General features: G+C 30.7%; 1 protein-coding gene across 1 annotated transcript; it reads left to right on the top strand.

The window, feature by feature from the left end:
• The first annotated feature begins 5,560 nt into the window (after positions 1-5,560).
• LOC122505019 (calponin homology domain-containing protein DDB_G0272472-like) lies at positions 5,561-8,931 on the top strand. Its single transcript, XM_043616427.1, has one exon. The coding sequence runs from the start codon at positions 6,418-6,420 to the stop codon at positions 8,551-8,553; it is 2,136 nt and encodes a 711-aa protein (XP_043472362.1). The 5' UTR covers positions 5,561-6,417; the 3' UTR covers positions 8,554-8,931.
• Positions 8,932-11,109: the final 2,178 nt, after the last annotated feature.

Below are 11,109 nucleotides of genomic sequence, written 5' to 3'. Positions count from 1 at the left end.
AAATATGCAATTATTCTTCATAATTAATTATTTTAATTGAGACTAATATACTATTAAGGCACTTTTCCTATGTTACTGGGTTCAAAATGGTGGATTCAATATGGCGGACCACAAAATTAAAACTTCATATGTTGGCTTCAAATTTGTTACTCGGGGGTTTTCGGGGCCGCTGATTACGAATCTGAGCATATTTTTAAACTAAAACTATCGGGAATACATTTTTTAAACTTTAGATGACTTGGAAACATCGGTATCACAACTAAAATTGGATTTTAAAAAAAATTACTTCCTAAAATTTTATATTTTTTGAGTATTTTTGAAAAAAATAAAGGTTAAATGTCACTTTTTGGAAATTTTGACCTTGCCATTCGAAAGAGCGACCCCAAAAACATATGGACATGTCCTTGTAGAATTTTTAATAATTTTTTAAGTCTGCATGTAAAATGTAAATTATGAAAAATATTAGTGTACAATATGATAATTATCCTAAAATGTACTTACGAGAATTTCAACAATTCGACAGTTTACTATTTTGAAAAAAAAATTGTTTAAAAAATTAAAATAACGTATATTATTATATCTATATAATTATTTGGATTTCCTAACCTAACATTTGCACATCAATATATCTACTCGATATCTCTGTCCACAATTTATCTGGGATCTATTCAGTTTTTTTCTAATATGAATCGCCTTTCTAAAATCTAAGCGGGATCTGGGGAGATATTTCTAATCCGGATTTTCTCACAAGAATCTAGGTCGATTCTAGTCAGGCTTCTCTAGACTAGATTCTCTGGCGTTGTTCTATCTAGAATCCAACCATTGATAGGGAGACGAAGGGAAATTTCTACACTCCAAGTAGAAATGTAATACTGGCATAGTACTGACCCAGTACGGACTGCCAGTATAGCAGTATACAGAAAAAAATGTGTTAAATTTGTTGCGTGTAGTTTTCAGGTGATGTTGTTTTAACACAATTTAGGTGTTATTTTAACCCCATTTAAAATGTATATCAATTTAACACCCTGTAATGTTAATTTAACATATTCCAGTGTTAATTTTAACACCAATGATGTGTTAAAATCACACACTGTCGGTTAAAAATGTTGCGTGTAGTTTTAACTCTACTTTTAATGTTATAATAACGCTTCTTTTTTCCTGTATACTGACTCCAGTACTAAATCAGTACTATGAAATCTCTGGTTGGTAACGCTGTCCAGTACTGATTTTTTACCGGCAGTCAGTACTAAGTCAGTATTAAAATATCACTGGCAGAACACCGCCTAATTACTGATTCGCAGGTAAAATTTAACAAATTTGGAAAATGCTGTAACGCGTTCTCTAAAACAAAATTTACCTTTAGAAGCTCCCGTGTAGAAATTTCCCTATTTATCCCTGTCTCTAGTAGGGCCCTCGCTAGATTCTGACTAGAACCTCTAGTCTAGAAAAACTAGTCAGGTCCCTATCGAATTCTAGTTAGATAATTTAGAGTAGAAAAACTCACTAGAAAACTATCAGATTCTAGTTAGGATAACCTAGACTAGAGAAAACTGATCAGGACCTTATTGATTTCCAACTAGACAAACTAGTGTACAAGTATTATACATAAATTGTCTTTTTAGATAAATAATTCAGATTAATTAACAGAAAAATTTACCAGCATTATTTATTAAAAAATTTTGCAAATTATTTGATTATTTAATTTTTTAACATACTTTAAAGAAAATTTCAATATTGTAGAATATTCTTGCAAAAAATTCAAATAAAACAATTTTATCTAATAAAAATCTTTTTGACAATTAATAAAAACATTAATTAATAATTAAAATTATGTTATTTTCTTACAATTACAATAATAAATTTAATAATATAATTATAATAATTATAGTAAATATAAAAATATAAAAAGTAATGTAATTAGTAATGTTATAATTAATTATTATTAACTATCATTAACAATGCAGAGTTAAATAAGAGTGAATAATATCTCTCCATAATTCATAATGTAATTTAAGCAAAGGTCCTTCCAACCTAGCGTGGCTGTGAGGTATGTGTATCCGACTGGAGTCCCCAAGGTCCAAGGTTCGATCCCCCATGGGCACGAGATTTTTAATTCTAGTTCCAGGTTTTACGTGTACAACATTCGTTAATAATGTTAATGTGAATGAAGAATTCAATTGTAAATAGGTTAAGTTGAAAAATAATAATTTTTAGAACCGGTAGAAGTAAACTAGAACTTCTAGTCGGGACCCTATCAACAGGAGCGTGACAAAATCGACTAGAACCCCACCAGTTTCTCTAGTTGGAGCCCTATTTCAAATGGGATAAACTAGTGTGGTCCCCACTAGAACCCAACTACCATTTCTACACGGGCTTATATTAATTTGTTATTTGATTATTAAAGAAATCATCCGAAGCTTTTTCCTTGAAATGTTCGAATTTTTCTTTTGTTTTTAGTATTTACCTGCATTGATTTGAAAATATTAACCTAAATAACCATCAACTATAGATTTTTATTTTAATTAAACTGAATATATTTACACTGAGAAAACTGGAGAGTCAAATTCAGAGGTTCAAAAAGTGTATGTTTCCTTTGCTTATGAAGAGAGTTGAATAGTCCTTCTAAAATAAATTTTGAATTGATAATGGAAATCTACTTGTATATTCTCTCCCATTATATCTGAGGGTTAAAAGTTGCGCAGAAAATGTGTACGATCTGATGCGCGCGAAATTATTTTTCTGACATTTTATGTATTTAATTTAGGGGTTAGGTTGCCATATTTATTCATTTCGCGCCGGATAAGGAAGGGATTTCTCAAGATGGTTAATTTGTCCCTCTGTTATAAACTCATTTTCCCTCCAAGAGAAATGGCACGAATATCTGTCAATGGTGTATTTGAACATTTAGATTGTTATCCAATACCTAACTCTCAAATATCAACGATTTGTCCCTCCAGATGTTTAGTCCAATAAACCAGTTTTCTCAGTGTAGTATTAAAATATGCAAATTATTATTCTTTTAAACAGTGCAATTTTATTATGAATTATATTAGTATGTATATTTCATAAAAAAAAATTACGAAACAAATAAAATTGATCAATTGGAGCAACAAAATCAATCTTCTTTAAAGAAAAAAAAAACTTTAATATTTTCAACAATTAATTTCGCGGAACTCGAAATTCTTACTCTTGAGTATGAAATAAGGTAAGTTCAATAAAAAACCATATAATTTAAAAAAAAATAAGTTGAAAAATCTAATTTCAAAAGTGGCACTTTTAGAAGAATCACCCATATATTTATATACATTTTAACAAGACGTTATGTATTAATTAATAGGTATAGCATAAAAATATGATAAATTATTTATTTAATTATTTAATTATTTATTTAAATAATAAAAAATGTATATATATTTATACATTTAAAAAAAATGTATATATGTGGACGTCCACATGAAAAGGGCCCATTTTGGCACTATTTGAGTTATCTATATGGGCGTATTCCTGGCAAAATTTGGAAAATTTTGAGTGGTCTTAGAACTTTTTTGGTTAAAAATTCGCTGAGTTACGGAATTTCAAAGTTTAGAACGCCAAAAACCTCATTTCGAGAAAAACGGAATTAAAGATTGCGATACCAACTAATTGTTGTATCTCTGGTTCTTCTTGGAAGTTATTCAGATAAGAATTGTTTCTAGTTCAGGGCACCTTGAAGATAAAAAACCAACAGGTTTTAAATTTTTAGAACCACCCCCTCCCCTTAATTAATTAATTAATTTAAAAACCGACAATATGGGCCCTTTTCTAAAAAGGACAGTTTTTCTATTTAAAAAACCATTTTTTTACAAGATAAATGATTAGGTACAATTTTATTGTGTCATTTGAAGAAAAAGAATAGATATTAAACTTATTTAAAAATTTTTGACAGTCTCTATTATGAAAAAACTGACGCAATATTAAAATTTTCATTTCGACAATTACGAAAAAAAGATTCTAACATCAATATCTCTGGTTCTTCTGGAAAGTTATTCAGATAAGAATTGTTTACAGTCCAGGGTACCTAAAAGATGAAAAACCAATAAGTTTTAAATTTTTAAAACCTTCCCCCCTCTTAATTTTGAAAAATTTCGTACTTAAGTACGAGAAACAGACAATATGGGCCCTTTTTTAAAAAGGACAGTTTTTCTATTAAAAAACCATTTTTTTACAGGATTAATGATTACGTACAATTTTATTGTGTCATTTGAAGAAAAAGAATAGATATTAAACTTATTTAAAAATTTTTGACAGTCTCTATTATGAAAAAATTGACGAAATATACAAATTTTCATTTCGATAATTACGAAAAAAAGACTCTAACATCAATATCTCTGGTTCTTCTGAGAAGTTATTCAGATTAGAATTGTTTACAGTCCAGGACACTTTAGAGATGAAAAATCAAGAGGTTTTAAATTTTTCTATACCTCCATTTTTAAAATACGGATTACTTTTGCAAATGACCGACAAAATGGGCCCTTTTCATTTTTCTAAAGAACCAGTGAAATCAAACAGTTAAATTATCGATAAATTAATGAAAACCGCATGATTCGACTTGTCAAAACATGTAGATTGATAATAAAAAATAAAAAAAAAATTAAGAATTTGCTCAAAAATTACTAAATTGCGATTATCTCGAAAACTAGAACCGACAATATGGGCCCTTTTCATGTGGACGTCCACATATATTTATACATTTAAAAAAAATGTATTATTAATAATACATAATAGTAAAAATATTTAATAAAATGTTAATAAACTGTTGGATGTTATTGTTGATGAATAATGTTTTTAAAAATGTTCGAAAATATTTTAATAGTTAATAAATCAAACGATGTTGTTATTAATACCCAGGTGCGATTTTTTGGTCGGCCCATAGTTGGGCCAACTTTTACAAAGTCGGTCCAACTTCTCGTGCCAGAGGTTGGGCCAACCATACAGATGATAACGGTTCGCCGTCTAATGGCGACGATGGTTGGCCCGACAACTCATAAGGAAGTTGTGCCAACTATACATTTCAATGGTTGGTCCAAAGACTGACGCCAAAGTTGGCACAACTTTAGATGCGTAAGTTGGGCCAATCACAATTTTCAAAGTTTGGCCAACTTCAACAGCCAAAGGTAAAAAATTATTAAAAAACTACATTATTTAAACAATTAACACGTTATTATTAGCGGGAACATCAGATATAACCTTTACCTATTATTATTAAACACAATCTCATACATACATTTTCGAAAATATCTATCGCTCGCTGGGATCGAACCCCTAACCTAACGCACCGAAGACTTATACACTGACCACTACGCTACGCTCACATGGGAGTGCATAACGCAAAATGTATATTTAAGCTGCAACAGTCGGGCCAACCGTGGCCCAGAGTTCGGCCGACCAAGAAAGTTTAAGTCATTTAAACTGCATTTGACAAAGTTTTGCCAACCGTCGGGCCAACCGTGGCCCAGAGTTCGGTCAACCAAGAATAATCAAGTCTTTTAAACTACGTTTGGATGAGTTGTGCCAACCTTTATCGCCAAAGTCGGGCCAACTGTGGGCACTAGTACTTGCCAAAGTTGGGCAAACTCTGGCAATCAAAACTTCGCTTGCCAAAGTTAGGCCAACCTTGGGCCAACCTTCAAACTCTGGCGGCCAACCCAAATTCGCATCTGGGTAATGGCCGGTTTAATGCCATTATAACATATTTTGTTTGTTTTTTAACTCCTTCGCAGTACTGATTTGGTGTTATGCCAGTACTGATTTTAATACTTTTTTAACTCCGACGTATTACTGATTCGGTTTTGGAGTCAGTATACTCCCAGTACTGATCGGCTTCCGAAAGTCAGTACCGACGGTCAGTACTGAGTCAGTACCACCGGCAGTACCATGCCGGTGTTTAACTCCGTCCGAAATTCGGACATTTCTACTTGGGACGGGATACATAGCATAAATTCGAAATTTTCATATTATTGATAGTTTTTCAGTAATCTAAAAAATCTAATTTAATCGAGTACCCGAATTTATCAAGTATTCGAAATATTCGTGATATCGCATGCAATCGAATTCTCGAAAATTTCAAGTATTCCATACATAGCTTTTGAAATGAAATTTAAAAAAAAAGAGAGTTGAAATATCATTTTGAAGCCCGAATAAACTGACAGTTGATATATCATTTTTCATAAAAGTAACACTTTTAATAAAAGTTTAATTGATAGTCATAACCTCAAATTATTCCTTGCTTATATCTCCATTCATGGTTTGGATTGTTTTCCGCACTTGGGGAATGTGAAGTTCAATATGAAAGAAATCTCGAATTGGTATTTTATTTATTCAATTCACATATTTGCTCCGTTGTCGTTTAGATACCCAATAATTTTTAATTGGTTCTAAATGTTTTTAAAGGTTGCAGCCAAGGCAAAAGTAGGATTATCATCTGAAGTGCAACGGATAATTAGATATGCGGTTGAAGAAAATGAGGAGTTCAAAAAAGAATTAGCTTTATTATTACAAAAAAACAAAAATGCATCCTTTACTAATACCACATACGATGTTAAGAAGGTTGCAATCAAGAAAAAGAAGAAAGGTAACGAAAATAAAAGTAATGGGTTCCAAAGCGAGGCAAGATGCGTCAGAGATAAAGAGAATAATATGTATGTTATTAGAACTGTTCCTGGTGATGGAAATTGCTTGTTTCACTCTCTTGCATTATGGCTTACTGATCAAGAGAATCATATATATAAAAACGATACGCATAAAATAATACGCCAAAGAATTGTAAATCATGTTCAATGTAACTGGAATGATCTTAAATATAATTTACATGCTACTCAAGATGAAAACGAAAAAAAATGTAACACTTTTGCGGATTATAATGAGAAGATGGGGGGAAATGGAAAATATGGTACTGATTTTGAAATTGGAATGTTTTCACAATTATACAATGTCAATGTACAAATATTTAAGGAAACAGAAAATCATGAAATTGTGAAAAATATTGGAAGATTCAACACTCCGGACATTACAAATAATTCAACAATTATGTTGTTTTTTTCTAGAAGTGATAGATCGGGACATTTTGAACTAATAGAAGAATTCCATTATTACACAAAAAAGATGGAAATTAAGAAACAAGAGAAGAAGAGAATGGAATATAAAGAAGAGATATTAAAAAAAGGAAAAGAGAACAATAATGTGTCAGGGAAAATAGCAGAAGATGAAATAAAGAAACCAGAGGAGAAGAGAGTAGAATATAAAGAAGAGAGATTAGAAAAAGGAAAAGAGAAGAATAGTGTGTCAAGGAAAATAGCAGAAGATGAAATAAAGAAACCAGAGAAGAAGAAAGTAGAATGTAAAGAAAAGAGGTTAGAAAAAAGAAAAGAGAAGAGTAGCGTGACAGGAAAAATATTAGAATATGAAATAGAGAAGCCAGAGAAGAAGAGAATTGAATGTAAAGAAAAGAGATTAGAAGAAGGAAAAGAGAAGAGTAGTGTGACAGGAAAAATAGCAGAAGATGAAATAGAGAAACCAAAGGAGAAGAAAGTAGAATGTAAAGAAGAGAGATTAGCAGAAAGAAAAGAGAAGAGTAGTGTGACAGGGAAAATAGCAGAAGATGAAATAGAGAAACCAGAGAAGAAGAGAGTAGAATGTAAAGAAAAGAGATTAGAAGAAGGAAAAGAGAAGAGTAGTGTGACAGGAAAAATAGCAGAAGATGAAATAGAGAAACCAAAGGAGAAGAAAGTAGAATGTAAAGAAGAGAGATTAGCAGAAAGAAAAGAGAAGAGTAGTGTGACAGGGAAAATAGCAGAAGATGAAATAGAGAAACCAGAGAAGAAGAGAGTAGAATGTAAAGAAAAGAGATTAGAAGAAGGAAAAGAGAAGAGTAGTGTGACAGGAAAAATAGCAGAAGATGAAATAGAGAAACCAAAGGAGAAGAAAGTAGAATGTAAAGAAGAGAGATTAGCAGAAAGAAAAGAGAAGAGTAGTGTGACTGGGAAAATAGCAGAAGATGAAATAGAGAAACCAGAGAAGAAGAGAGTAGAATGTAAAGAAAAGAGATTAGAAGAAGGAAAAGAGAAGAGTAGTGTGACAGGAAAAATAGCAGAAGATGAAATAGAGAAACCAAAGGAGAAGAAAGTAGAATGTAAAGAAGAGAGATTAGCAGAAAGAAAAGAGAAGAGTAGTGTGACAGGGAAAATAGCAGAAGATGAAATAGAGAAACCAAAGGAGAAGAAAGTAGAATGTAAAGAAGAGAGATTAGAAGAAAGAAAAGAGAAGAGTAGTGTGATAGGGAAAATAGCAGAAGATGAAAAAGAAACACAAAAGTTGTCTGCAACTACTTTTAATGAAGAATTAAAAGAGACAATTTGTACAGAAACACAAGTAGTAGTAGACAATGCAAAAGATTTTTCAGCTTTTGACTTCAATGAAGAGACAGAAGAAATGCATTCTTCCAAATTTCCAAAAAGTAGGGACACAAGAAAGGAAAAAAATCATAATTCATCAAGAAGAATGGATAAAAATAAATAAAATTATAGACCTTAATGATAATAAGAATGAGTGCAATGAGAATGTTATTGATGAGTGTGATGAAAATAAATATAGTTGCAATAAAAAAGGTGTGAATGTACGTCGTGAAAATAAAATTACTTTTGACCAAAATAGTTGTAATAAAAATATGAAAGAGGACGATAAATTTGAGAGTAATAGTGATTTAATAATTGTCAAAAATGGTAAAAATGAGAGTAGTCGCAATGATATTAATAGTATAAATAATAATGAAAAAAAGAAGAATAATAATGAGGGGAGTACTTTTAATGATATTGATGCTTATAATTATGATAATTATAGTACAACAAATAATGAGTTTAAAACGAATGAGAGTGATGTTAATGAGAATAGTTGGAACAAGTCAACCGACGATAAAATGAAAATGTTAAGAATTGTTTTGATAGAATTAGTGATGATGAGTGTGAAAATAAGGATTATTGTCAGAATAATAAAAACGTTGAGAATAGAGATTGTGATGCAATTAATGTCAATGATGAGACTACTAATTATGAGAATAGTGAGCATGATTATGATGAGAAGTATTGTGTTAAAGATGATGATGATAATGTTAGTATAGGTAGCGATGATGATGAATATGATGATAAATATGATTATGAATATAATAATGGTGATGGTAACGACGGTGATGATGATGGATATGAAAATAATGGTGATGATGATGAGAATGGCGATGATGATGAATATAATGAAGATGGTGATGAATATAATGAAGATGCTGATGGTGACGATACAGCAAGAAAGAAGAAATTAAGAAAAATATGTCACAAGATAGAAAAGAAAGATAATAGTAAAGCAAAAGAAGAAATGGAAAAAACTAGTAAAACAGCAAAAAAAGAAAGGATAAAATATGAAGAGTTCATAGGTGAAGTACAAGTCGATCAAAAAATGTGGAAAAGTAATACGGATACATATGACAGAGATACCATATATGGTTCTATTAAGAAATGTTTTTTCGAAATTTTAGAATGCCCATGTAGTTTAACATTTTATAATTTTAGATTTAATAACAGTGTAAAAAATACAATTATTATATACGCATTTTGCTCTCAAAATCATATTCATTCACAACATTTTAAATGTGAAATAAGAGATTTAGAGCTTAAACATACAACGTTGAGAGTATTAAGTAATAAAAAAATGTTAGTTTCACATGATGGCACAACAAAAAAGTATAAACAGATCAGAGGTAAGCAACGAGATGAAATGAAGAGACTTTTACAACATCAATCTGCTAGAAAAATTCAATTGAAGACAGAACTATCATTAAACAAAGATATGTGGCAAAATGGTCATCCACAAAATATGATGAAAATAAAAACGCTACACAAAATCAGACAAGAAGATAAAAGTAAACATCGATTAACTTTGGAAGATAAAGTACTTTCAGATTTATGTCAGCTGTGTATAAATGAAAGTAAAAAGATGATCCTTATCTTCGTAATGTATCAGTACCTTTGAGAACAGTCATGTATAGCAAACGGCAATTACAAGCAATAGTCGATAATAAATCAACTAGAATTGGGCATTGTGATTCTACAGGATCCATAGCTAGGAAACTAGATGACGTTTCTAGCAATAAAGTCATGTACTATTGCATAGTGTGCAAAGTTAATGAATCCGAAATTCCAGCAATAGAGATGTTAACGGTGAATCATGACGCTTTTTCTATAGGCAAATTTTTGATGGATTTTGAAGAATTTGTTCTGAAAGAAAAATTTGAATGGCCATTTTTTAAAGCTATTGTTGTCGACTGGTCTTGGGCATCAATAAACGCCATAACATTACAGTGGAATAAAATGACAGTAGTTGATTACATTAATATGACTTATGATTATTTAACAAAGAAAAAAGACCTTCCAAACCACTTAACATTCCTATTGACGTGTTTTGCTCACGTAATGCATCGAACATCAAAAACTATAGACAAAAATTATATACGTTTAAAAGATAAGAAAAGTTTTGTTCTAGACATATTCAGTTTGTTATTATTAAGTCGAACTATTGATGAAGTAGACGTTATATTTGAAGATATTTTACACATTCTGTTAACGAAGGATGCAGAAAAAGCTAATAGGTCAATTCTCATTCTCTCCGGCATGATAACAAAAGATATAAAGGATGAAATGAAAAGTGTTTACAAAGAAGTAAAAGTTATTGAAAATGCTATAGAGGAATATAAGATTGAAAAAGAATTCGAGTACTTTTATAAAGACAGCAAAGCAGTATTTACCCAATCAGAATTTTATAAACGGTTTTATATAAAATTAGTAAGATTGCAGAACAAATACAATGAAGAAGAAGCTTTACTCGATGATGAAAACGATGAAAATTTGAATAAATTTTATTGTCCTAGATTTGCAGAATATTTAACACTGGAGTATATGCCTTTCATTTCTATTTGTGGAGCATTGATGCTCGATACTATTGATAAAAATATCTCTCGCGTTAGTAATAGTTACGTAGAAACACACAATGCAACAATAAAACATTCTATCTTAGAAAAGCGAAAAAATT

Source organism: Leptopilina heterotoma, unplaced genomic scaffold (assembly GCF_015476425.1).
Source record: "Leptopilina heterotoma isolate Lh14 unplaced genomic scaffold, ASM1547642v1 Lhet_33, whole genome shotgun sequence".
NCBI classification, from domain to species: Eukaryota; Metazoa; Arthropoda; class Insecta; order Hymenoptera; family Figitidae; genus Leptopilina; species Leptopilina heterotoma.
The sequence above is the reverse complement of the archived record's forward strand: the minus strand, read 5'-3'. Positions and strand labels throughout refer to the sequence as shown.